The sequence below is a fragment of the Terrapene carolina genome, unplaced genomic scaffold, assembly GCF_002925995.2.
Source record: "Terrapene carolina triunguis isolate 2854851 unplaced genomic scaffold, T_m_triunguis-2.0 Scaffold147, whole genome shotgun sequence".
Taxonomy (NCBI): Eukaryota; Metazoa; Chordata; order Testudines; family Emydidae; genus Terrapene; species Terrapene triunguis.
The window spans coordinates 2,614,274-2,626,538 of NW_020664498.1; the positions used below are offsets into that span (position 1 = coordinate 2,614,274).

Consider the following 12,265-nt stretch of genomic DNA (forward strand, 5'->3'; position numbering starts at 1 on the left):
TCTTCTTTCTTTGTTTTCTTCTTATTTATATGGCTATAGAACCTTTTACCATTGGTTTTAATTCCCTTTGCAAGGTCCTGGAGAATAGGTCCATAAGTGGCTATTAGCCAGGATGGGGAGGGATGCAACACCATGCTCTGAGTGTCCCTAGCCTGTTTGCCAGAAGCTGGGAATGGGCAACAGGGGATGGATCACTTGATGATTACCTGTTCTGTTCATTCCCTCTGAAGCATCTGGCCTTGACCACTGTCAGAAGACAGGATACTGGGCTATATGGACCATTGGTCTGACCCAGTATGACCATTCTTATGTAAAAATTAATTATAATAATAATGTTTAGTACAGAAACTCCCCAACATAATGACCGCTCAAGATAGCAACGATGTGAGATAACAACCTTGGCAAATAATGCATTTTAAAAATCTTTGCCTACTAGCAAACATATTTATATAAGTTTCCATTCCCAGCCACAAATCTAGCATTCTGGAGCAAAGTCACTAAAATATAGTCCAACAAACAAATGTTTATTTAACGTGCCCCTCACTTTTCCCTCCACCGCACCTGATTCACCGGTGTTGTCCTTGGCAGGGCCGCCCAGAGGGGAGGCAAGTGGGGCAATTTGCCCCAGGCCCCGCAGGGGCCCCCACAAGAGTTTTTCGGGGCCCCTGGAGCAGGGTCCTTCACTTGCTCCGGGGGCCCCAGAAAACACTCGCGGGGCCCGGGCCCCTGGAGCTTCTTCTGCTCCGGGTCTTCAGTGGCAATTCGGCGGCGGGGGGTCCTTCCGCTCCGGGACCCGCCGCCAAAGTGCCCCGAAGACCTGCAGCGGGGGGTCCTTCCAGCCCGGGACCCGCCGCCAAAGTGCCGGGTCTTCGGCGGCAATTCGGCGGCGGGGGCCCCTGCCGCCGAAGACCCCAGGTCCCCTGAATCCTCTGGGCGGCCTTGGTCCTTGGTCGGTGGAGACTCAGAGTTCAGAGGTGCTTTAATGTGAGTACACCTCCCAGGTGGGGGGCAAGAAGGCACCTTGCTCATTCCTCCAGCTGCTCACTGTTCACTCTGGCCACTGCTGTTTGTTGTGCCACCGTTCACTCCACCACTCTGTTGCCAATGGCCCTGCGCAGTCACCTTCTGTTGCCACCTGCCACTATGACGTCTGCGAGTTACAAATCATTGGCATGTAACTAGTTCACAAAACTGGGGGGGTGTTTGGGAAATTCAGGGGGGGTATAGGGAAATCACTGTTTCGGGGTCTACTATAGTTGACACCATCGGAGCCAGCCCCGAGCGGCCTGGGCGGCCCCCCCCCCTTTTAGCCAGCAGGTGTCGCTGCAGGGAGCGGCCGCAGCGCTGCGACTCGCTGTGTGCCGTTCCTCAGCTCCCCGCGCGGCAGCGGCGGTGCCTCTCGTTGTTGGCGGTGGGCGGGGCGAGGAGAAGGAGGCCGGTGAGCGGCTGGTGCTGTGACTTCTGCAGTGCGGTGGGGGCGCGCGGCCCCGGCTCCCTTCTCCCCTCCGTGCGGGCAGCGCCTCGCGCCCCGCCGCCGTCATCATGGTGAAGGAGCAGTTCAGGGAGACTGACGTGGCCAAGAAAATGTGAGAGGCGGGGGCTGAAGGGGAGAGATGGTGGGGGGCCGACCCGGGGATGGTTGGGGGGCTGTGCCGCTGGAGGGGGGCGGGTTCAGCCCCAGGGATGGACGGGGGTCAGACCCAGGTCGGAGAGGGCCCCGGTGCCGCAGGATGGAGGGATTCAGCCCCAGGGATGGAGGGAGTGTTTGGGTGGCAGAGGGGCGTCAGACCACCTGCAAATACTGACTGATGGCTGTGCGCTCTCTAAAGGGCACCTGTCTTTGTGCTCCAGGTACATTTGACAGTGCTTAAGAACTACAGCAACATTAATGCATAATCGTAACTAGCCAGGTCTCCATGGTGGGGGCTGGTTTATCTGGTTAACTTTTGTGTTTTAAATCTGTATTTTTTTTTAAAAAGCTGATCGTATCAGGTACATAACAGTATTGGTACATGTATTTAGTCTGACATTGGGATCAGCTTAACAAAAGTCAGAATCAGCTCTCCTGACCCTTTGGTTCCTGTTGGCCACAGTGGTTTCTAAATTATTTTATATAATGTATCTGCACTTATTCTGGTTTATATAGGTGGGCTTGTTTAGTTAGAAAAGAAACCAGACACTGGTTGATTAACATGGGGGCAGAGCAGGGTTGGGTGGTGCTCCTTCCCCGCCCCCAGTGAGGGCTGGCCCGGGCCCTGTCATGACCCCCTGAACGATCCTATGGGTGCCTCACAGTTTAGGGACCACTGCTCTATAGTCTGTTGATGATCCTTAAATAACTATTAGCTGTAAAGCAAAAATCTAATACACAGATTCATGCTTTTTTCCCAGAGATGGAAGTATAATTTTGCTTTGGCTTTATTGTAACTCAAATCAGCTTATTATATATCTTTTTAAAATCAAGTTTTGTAATTTTTCCTGTTCTAGAAGCCACATCTGCTTTGGCATGAAATCTCCAGAAGAGATGCGCCAGCAGGCTCACATTCAGGTGGTTAGTAAGAACTTGTACAGCCAGGACAACCACCACTCTCCACTGCAGTATGGAGTACTGGACCATCGTATGGTAAGGGTCATTGGTACTTCTTGGGTTTTTGTTTTGGTTTTTTTAGTGGAAATATTTTCCATGCTTATGAACAATGCTGAAATGAAAACTGAATTCCACTATACAGCCACAGAACAGGTGTGCCTGTGCAAGGTTCCACTTAAACTACATGAGCTGAAGAGAAATAAGGTGGTTATGTCTCCTTGGCTCTTCTGCTGAAATTGCCAGTTGCAATGGTGTCTTGTGATACAAGCACCTCTTCATTTGGAACGTGACTTGTGCCATCAAACATTTCACACTGTTGGACAGATCAGGCAGACTCACTTTTGAGGCTGGACACACATTTCTCCTCATGCTTTTCACATGACCACAAAATAGTCACACTCTCTGGGTATGTCTGCCCTGTACCTCGGGGTGTGATTTGCTGCTTGTGTAGACTGCAGCACGGGTTTCAGCATGCGCTGTCAGTGCAAGTATGTACTCGGGGATCAGGTGGGGTTGTGCAACCTGCACTGAAACCCACGCTGGTGTGTCCTCACTGCTGCTGTTAGCAACCTATCTACATTAAAGCTAATGTTGGTATAGCTGCACAAGCTGCAAATCACATCAGCTGTAGTGTGGACATACTGTTAGTACCACGTCACTATAACAGTCTTTCCAGATGAATAGGGTTGAATGAGTTAACACCACTTGTATCAGCAGGAGCAGTGCAAGATGCTCTGTTTCTGTGGAGATTGGATGTTGAGTATGATGCTTTCAGTGTATTACCAGCTCTTGCTGACTGAGAGCAAGAGTTCAGAGTTGAAATAATCTAGAAGTCTTTCATGCGAGTGTACAGAGAACTGTCCACAGGCATGTTGACTAATTTAAGAGCAGCTGTGGTAGCTTCTTTTGTTCCCCCAATTTGGTAATTGCGGCTATAATGGTTTTGTGTTTCTCTTTCAAAGGGTACCAGTGAAAAGGACCGTCCATGTGAAACCTGTGGGAAGAATCTAGCTGACTGTTTAGGGCATTATGGCTACATTGACTTGGAGCTGCCATGTTTCCATGTTGGGTACTTTAAAGCTGTCATAGGCATCTTACAGGTAAAATAATTTTCCGTAATTGGAAGGGACAGCAATTATTATACCCAGCCTAAGTAGGAGGAGAAGTCAGAAAACCTGAGGCTTCACTTCATTTGGATTATCCCTCTGGGAGCCATGAAAGAGATGGTGGTGTTTTATGCAGAACACTTTGTACAGCCATTTGGTACAGAAGCTGATTTAAATGATAGGTTACAAACCACAGTTAGTAGTTATGCATTTTCACATTTGAGTTCCTTCAGAACTCTTGAGTGAATACCATCTGGTCCTGGGGACTTATTACTGTTTAGTGTATCCATTTGTTCCAAAACCTCCTCTAATGACACCTCAATCTGGGACAGTTACTCAGATTTGTCACCTAAAAAGAATGGCTCAGGTTTGGCAATCTCCCTCACATCCTCAGCCATGAAGACCGATGCAAAGAATTCATTTAGTTTCTCCGCAATGGCCTTGTTGTCCTTGAGTGCTCCTTTACGATCTCAATTGTCTAGTGGCCCTGGTGGTTGTTTAGCAGGCTTTCTGCTTCTGATGTACTTTAAAAACATTTTGCTATTTAAAACTTTGGCTAGCTGTTCTTCAAATTCTTTTTTGGCCTCCTAATTATATTTTTACACTTCATTTGCCAGAATTTATGCTCCTTTCTATTTTCCTCATTAGGATTTAACTTCCACTTTTTAAAGGATGCCTTTTTGCCTCTCAGTGCTTCATTTACTTTGTTTATCCATGCTCACATTTTTTTTCGTTCTCTTATGCTGTTTTTTAATTTGGGGTATGCATTTAAGTTGAGCCTCTGTTATGGTGTCTTTAAAAAGTTTCCATGCAGCTTGCAGGGATTTCACTTTTGGCACTGTACCTTTTAATTTTTGTTTAACTAACTTCCTCATTTTTGTGTAGTCACCCTTTCTGAAATTAAATGCTACAGTGTGGGCTGCTGTGGTGTTTTCTCTGCCACAGAGATGTAAAATTGTATTATATTATGATCACTACTACCAAGCGGTCCAGCTATGTTCACCTTTTGGACCAGATCATATGCTTCATTTAGGATTAAATCAAGAATTGCCTTTCCTCTTGTGGGTTCCAGGACTAGCTGCTCCAGGAAGCAGTCATTTAAGGTGTCAAGAAACTTTATCTCTGTATCCTGTCCTGAGGTGACATTGTACACAGTCAATATGGGGATAGTTGAAATCCCCCATTATTATTGAGTTTTTTTTATTTTTATAGCCTCCCTAATCTCCCTGAGCATTTCATAGTCACTGTCACTATCCTGGTCAGGTGGTTGGTAATATATCCCTAATATTCTTCTTATTTGAGCATAGAATTATTATCCATAGAGATTCTATGGTACAGTTTTTTATTCAAAGTTTGTCTCTTAAGTGATGCCAATAAACTTAAGTTGTCTCTTTGCATGGGCATTTAATTTCCTGCAGAACTATTCTTAAGGAGAGCAAAGATTTGTTCTGTTGGCCAGAGTTTCCCAACTTACTCCCATCTGTTGGGCGGTGTGCTGTGCAATAATTGGATTCCCCCACTAAGGCAGTGACATTTCATCCATGAAACTGCATGTATAACTGTGTGTGAAGAACTGTGGTATCCCGCATCATAATTTGTCCCTAATCACATATTTATTTCTCACTAACAAAAGAACAAGGGTTAATCAATTGTTTATATTTTAGATGACCTGCAAGACCTGTTGCCGTATCCTGTTGTCGTCAGAGGAGAGAAAACAGTTTTTGGATTATCTGAAGAGGCCTGGTCTGACCTACCTGCAGAAACGGGGATTGAAAAAGAAAGTCTCTGAAAAATGCAGAAAGAAAAGCACCTGCCCTTATTGTGGCGCTTTCAATGGTGAGTGTGGAAACTAGCAGGTGGTGGTTGGTATTTAGCATGACTTTTTTCTTTTTTTTTTTCACTAGGGCCCAGCCTGTGAAGAGCATCACAGTGTTGTGTTGTCTTTTCATCATTCAACAATCATCTATGTTTTTTCTAGATCGTAACCTATAGCTGATACTTAAACATAGGCTAAAAACCAAAAACCCTCTTGAGTGTACTAGACAATTGTTCAAAGCTGTGCTACAAGGAATGGCATGAATCTTCCTGATGACTATCTTATTCCTGCAAATATGAGGATTGATAGTCCTAATTTTGACCTAACTAAAGAGCCTGTTGTTCATAATTGTGCTTAGTCATCTTTGTAAAGACTAATATGCTATTAACCGTTTCCTGCAGTAATGAGTTCGACAAGTCAGTAATACTTAGCATAGAAGTGTTCCAGATGGAGTTGTGATAATTGCAGATCATACTGATATTTGATTCGTTGGTCAGTTACTGGGCAGAAAACCTTATGTGATTGATTTTTTTTTTTATTTTTTTTTAAAAAAAAATGTAAGTCTGTTGTGACTACCCGTAACACAAAATAATGAGTAACATTGCAGTTAATATTGTTAATATTGCTATAGTATTACAGCTTTGCAATATTATAGTGACATTCTGATTAGAATAGTCAGAATACGAATTCTCTTTAATGTAATGTGTCCAGCAACCCTCACTATTTGTATTGCGGTAATAACTAAAGGTCTCACTTAAGAGGACTGGGGCTTGATAGTACTAGGAGCTGTACAAATGCATTGGAAGGTAGAGATTTAATAAGTGTGTTCCAATCCATCCTGTATTTTTTTTGTCATGAATGCATTCATGATGTTTGTGAACATGTTACCAGTAGTAGCAGCTACAAGACATTAAAATCATGTTTTTGTGACTATCTTTTTTTTAAATTTCACTTCAGTTCCAGTATGGTTTTTGGAAGCTAATATTTCATGACTGTCTAAAGTTAGAGAGGAGTTCTTTACATGAATTAAAAGCTATGTCTCTAAGCCAAGCTTTCAGATGATACAAAGCTCTCTGAAGACCTGCTAAAACCAAGACTTTTAAAAGTTGTTTTGGAAATAAGTTGGGAAGGGAGGGAGCAAGGTAAAATCACATTCTGATTACTATTTCTTTAAGGTCTAGTGTCTCTCAGCTTTCTAGGGTAGAAATGAATACCCTGTGCTATTGGAAAAACACAAATATTTGCTTTCCAGCAGTATAAAGCATTCAATTTCAGCCATTGCAGTTTATGCAATGTCAGACTTAATATTATCACTTGTCCCTCATATTAGCAGTATTTAAGTCCCACATCTTGTGCAAGTAAAAATCAGTCACTGAAATTATACTTAAACTCTAGAGCCTCTGTTTTCCCACCTCTAAAAAGAAGGTAATATTTGCCTTGAGAGTGTTGTAGTGAATGCTTTTACAACAGTTCAAAAACATGAGGCTATATTTTGGTTTCAGATGTGTATATGTGGGGTTTCCTATATAAGTCAATATGTAGAGTCCATTACAGTTTTTGAAGCTAGATATGGCCCTAAAAAAAACCCTGCAAAAACTTGAGATAATCTTTTAAATTCCTTTGTGTTGTATTCTGTCATCCAGAGACACAATATATTGCTACTCATCTTGCAGAACCACCTATTTCCTTTAACACATACACAGTAACAGGTTCTGAAAAGATGAAATGCTCATCAAATGAGAATCTCAATCTGCTGGACATGCACAAACATTTTAAAAAGAAAAGAAAAACCTCATCTGCATTGTGAAGGTTTGGAGAGGTTAATTGAAGTGGTGGGGAAATAGGTTAATATAGTGCAGTGGGTCTCAAACTTTTTTTACTGGCAACCCCTCTCACACAGCAAGCCTCTGAGTGCGACCCCTCTAATAAATTAAACACACTTTTAAATATATTTAACACCATTATAAATGCTGGAGGCAAAGCGGGGTTTGGGGTGGAGGTTGACAGCGCGTGACCCCCCCCCATGTAATAACCTCGCAATGCCCTGAGGGGTCCTGACCCTTCCTCCCCTCCCCCCCAGTTTGAGAAATCCTGGTATAGTGTCCTTTCCCTTCTGGGGTCAGATGCTCACATGAGTCAGAATTAGAAATTTGCTTTTCGGGGGATTTTTTGTTCTTTGTATTCCAGCTAATGCAGCATCTAACTGATTTGGCAGTTATTGTTAGTGCTTTTGTGTTTTATTTCCCAAATCAGTTTATCCTCATTTTTCAATGAGCACAGGAGAACACAATTTGAGAGGACTAGCTGGTTCAAGGACAGATAATGGTTATAATGTCCTGCACAGTTAGGTCACTGGCTAAAATCCACTCTGGATTAGTAATGATCAAAAGTTACTATCTTATGACTTATGAGTGAAATGAGTGGGTGAACTCTGGTCCAGTTCCTAGTGCAAGACCATCTACATTGCAGAAACCCCGTACCACTGTTGAGGAGAGGTTGAATGGACATGTAGAGTGAACCACCCTCTCATCCTTAGGACTAGTCCAGGTCACAGCTGAGATGCACTGAACCCACAACATGGGGAAACTTTCATTGCTGTGGCTGTTGCTCCTCCTGTTCTGTGAACAGAGGCATCTGGTATCTAAAGGTGACCAGAGCCAGCGCCTTCCCCTAATGCTACGTTCACTGAAAAAATATTTTTAAAAAATTTAGAAGAATAGCTCGAGTTGAGGTTTTTTTAACAAAATTGTGTTCTTGTAGGTACTGTAAAGAAGTGTGGCTTATTGAAGATAATCCATGAGAAGTACAAGACCAATAAGAAAGTGGTGGATCCAATAGTGTCCAGTTTCCTTCAGTCCTTTGAAACTGCCATAGAACATAACAAAGAAGTAGAATCCTTGCTGGGGAGAGCTCAGGTGAATTAGTGTGTCTACCAGTGCTTGTTTTGACAGTGCTTGAATTTTCTGCTAATTTTGATGCATGCATTCCTGAATGATGAGCTGAAGTATTTAGTATAAGAGTAAAGGACTAGTGTTGGTCCAGCCTTTGAATATGTGGTGAGGAGAATTTGAAGAACAACTATCATACTGCCTGGCTGAGGGAGATGTTAATGGTTTCTGCAAGGAGTAGCATCTTTACGCTAACCAGTCAAGTAATTGTGGTACACTGTTTTCTGCATGCAAAAGATAGGGATGCTCCTGGTATAGGATCAGTGGCAGTCGGTGAACAAAGCTTAGTGGTGAAATCATGGTGACAGGAAGCAGAGAAGAAATTTAGGCTACTACCTTCAATCACTGTCTTGAATATTTGTAATACTCATAAACCCTACCTATGATTGGAAGAGCTGAGAACTGGACAGGAAGGAGTGACCGAAGTATAGTACAAGAATATATATAGTTTTCGTGGTTTCGCTGAGCTTGGCATTGTATGGGGGTTTTCCCCTGGATTTTAACAGGTCAGTCAGTTCTTGGTATGGATGTTTGGAAAATGCAAATAGAAAACATTATGATGCAGAGTTTGTGTGTCTCTCCAATTGCAATAGGTCAGCTTTATAAAGACAGGCACTTCTTGCAAGCTTTGAGTTTATTGATGAATCATGAAATGTCAGCAATGTATTCTTCATTCAGGAAAAAAAGGTTAGGTTTAGCAAGTTATTTTAAAATTTAATGAAATTATGTAGGATATAATGCTGTAATCTGTGAGCTCTAATAATTGAAATTGGTGGTAATTATACCTTACTGCAAGCATGTTATAAGCTGATTACATTGCTTTGGCAAGTAAAGATGAAATACCCATATTGCTATAGAAAACAGACTACTGTAACAACTAATCTAGAGTGAGAAATCTAAACTGAAAATAGTGTAAGAGGAGAAGTTTGAGGGGAAAGAATCAACGAGCCAGAGTTTACTGGGACTGCAATTCTAAATAAACAAACCAAAAGACAAATTTGTTTTTGTTTGCCTTAAGAATAACTTCCTCTACATATGCTTTTGTTTTGTTTTTAAATCTACTTTTTTACTTGACCAATTGGCAGAGAAGGGTGGCAAATGAAGTAAACAGTATTAAGATGTAGCCAAAAATGAGCTGTTATGCCCTTGAAGGTTGCAGTATGACTTTCTTCATTTAATTTTGTAGGAGAACTTGACTCCTTTAATGGTGTTGAACCTCTTTAAAAGAATCCCAGCGGAAGATATACCTCTGCTTCTGATGAATCCAGAAGCAGGAAAGCCTTCAGACTTGATCCTGACACGACTCCTGGTACCTCCATTGTGCATCAGACCCTCTGTTGTGAGCGACTTGAAGTCTGGCACCAACGAAGATGACTTGACGATGAAGCTTACAGAGATAATTTTCCTCAATGATGTAATCAAAAAGGTGAGCCACCCTGCCTGCCTGCCTGAAGCTGCTGCTCTTTTTAAAAATAAATAAAAGGCTGGATTAGACTTAGGGGTAATTGGTTTTACTTGTCGATGCGAGGTCTGATGTTGCATTCATTCTGACTTCAGCATAAGAAACAGCTGCAGTATTTGGCCCTATGTGAAATGGCATGGAATGGTGGACTCAGATTGATCTTTCTATTTGGCTCTTGGTGTTACACCAGTGTGTTAGCGACCTGCTAAACGTGGAGTGAACTAATTGCTTTTCCTGAAGTATTCTCATTGTGCTACATTTAGCATGTTTTGGGATGACTCTTGCACTTGATGAAAGCACAAGGACATAATAGTTTATAGGCCCAGAAATTCACACACCCCTCTTTACCCATCTGGTTTCTTATTTTATACCTCTGTCTCTCTCTGCCAGGAGGCCCTTCCAACTTCCCTTTTGATGTTTATGGGAGCCTGTCTTTTTCCTCTTTCTCTACCCCATCACTCTTAAGAATTCAAGTCACAGTTACCATTCTTCCTTAGTTAAGGACCGAAAGGGATGCTAGAGCTGGTCAAGTCTGTCACTTAGCTGGCAGGACTGTTGTGCAGCTCGGCAGCATTCTTTTTGCCCCAGGCCAGTATTTCCCAGACTTCTGAAAGCTCATCTCTCCCTCTCACCTCTTTCTACTCTTCCATGTAGTCTTAAAAGCCTACCCGAAATGAGCAGCTTATTGGGCTTGTCTGCATGTAGAGTTGCACCAATTTAATTTTTTTTTTTTTTTTTAACCACTGCAAAAGATTGTGTGCACATTCTTTTTTGGGTTAAACCAGATTTACTTGGGTTTAGTTTAAATTGATTAGGAACAAGTTTAAGTTAAATGGAAATAAGTGATTTAACCCAATGCAACTAAATCTGAAGAAAAGTGCATAGATAAAGGGAGTTAGCACCCATTGAAATCAATGGGGCACTTCCCAGTTCAGAGCTATTTCAGCTGTCTGCAAACGCAGGCAGACACTAGTTACATTCAGGTCATGCATTCAGGGTTGTATTTCTACAATAACAGCTAGAAACTTTTTTTTTTAAAAACTGAAACTGGAGAACAATTGAGAAGGCTTGTTCACCATCCCCCAAAAGCTAGTCCTTTGTATCTCTGATTTTTCTCCCACATTGGGAAATGCTGCTCTAGGTTGTGTGCTGTCTCCTGGGAAGAAGAGAAACTAGCACTGGGTTATAACCTGTTTCTCTGCAAGATGTTGCGCAGCAGAACTATAGCCTCAGATTGGCTTAACCTGTTGTTCCATCTTAGTTTCTGCCACAGAGATGCAGGAGTGAAACCTTGAGTGATGGTCTTCGTCCAAGAGAGGGCTAAACACAATGGAATTTTGTATGCCACCACTCTGATAAGTTAATTATTTAATGAATCGTAATGTGTCTCCACAGCATGATCTTTGTATTATACATTCAAGTATTAAAATGGTCAGTTAATCAAACAAGCACAAATCCTTTAGTTTATCATTAATCAGAAGCTGATTTTGCCAGAAGGAAAATGTGTTTTGCCAGGTTCTGCTCAGTTACATCCATGCAGCATTCATGTATGAACAGAATGTGGCCCACTGTTCCTTATGGTGAAGGTGCCAATGTCTTGTTACCTTTGCGATTTAGTGTGATGCAAAGCTTTCTGAAAAATTTCTTCAGTGCCAATTTTGTGTAATTGTCTTGTTTAGCATAGGATATCGGGAGCCAAAACACAGATGATAATGGAAGACTGGGACTTCCTACAGCTGCAGTGTGCCCTCTACATTAACAGTGAGCTCTCTGGAATTCCTCTTAACATGGCACCCAAGAAATGGACTAGAGGTTTTGTTCAAAGACTCAAAGGGAAGCAGGGTATGTCTAAATTCTTCCTTTTCCACCTCCCAAAAGTGGTTTTTTTTTTTTTTTTATTTGTTTGGTTTTTTAGCCAAAACGTTGGCCATTGCATAGTGATCAAGTCATTGTTTGTAGATCAAGCTAGCAAGGCTTTCCCTGTATGATGTGCCTACTGTGCTGTATTAACACTTTACCATTTTCCAAAATACCATTTTGTATAATGGTACTCTTTTCCCAACTAGTTTTAACTTGCTTTATTTGTTAGGTCGGTTTAGAGGCAATCTGTCCGGAAAGCGAGTGGACTTCTCAGGCAGAACAGTCATTTCACCTGACCCCAACTTACGAATAGACGAAGTGGCTGTGCCTGTTCACGTTGCCAAAATATTAACATTCCCTGAAAAAGTAAGTAGTGTAAAACTGAAATTCTTTTCATGCATTTTTCTGCCTTGTCCATTGTGGTGTTCAAATCACTGGAGAAAAAGGGAGTCAATAGTGTGTGTGTGTGTGTGTGTGTGTGTGTGT

The 12,265-nt window shown here is 42.3% G+C and overlaps 1 protein-coding gene across 1 annotated transcript in view; it reads left to right on the forward strand.

Moving 5' to 3' along the window:
* Nucleotides 1–1,439: 1,439 nt before the first annotated feature.
* LOC112106590 (DNA-directed RNA polymerase III subunit RPC1) overlaps nt 1,440–12,265 on the forward strand; it is a 50,094-nt gene continuing 39,268 nt past the window's right edge. The window contains exons 1-8 of the mRNA XM_024199929.2: nt 1,440–1,586; nt 2,488–2,623; nt 3,550–3,687; nt 5,358–5,529; nt 8,270–8,424; nt 9,644–9,883; nt 11,599–11,761; nt 12,009–12,145. Coding sequence (XP_024055697.1) covers nt 1,543–1,586; nt 2,488–2,623; nt 3,550–3,687; nt 5,358–5,529; nt 8,270–8,424; nt 9,644–9,883; nt 11,599–11,761; nt 12,009–12,145 — 1,185 coding nt within the window. The 5' untranslated portion in view covers nt 1,440–1,542. The remainder of the gene's footprint in view (nt 1,587–2,487; nt 2,624–3,549; nt 3,688–5,357; nt 5,530–8,269; nt 8,425–9,643; nt 9,884–11,598; nt 11,762–12,008; nt 12,146–12,265) is intronic.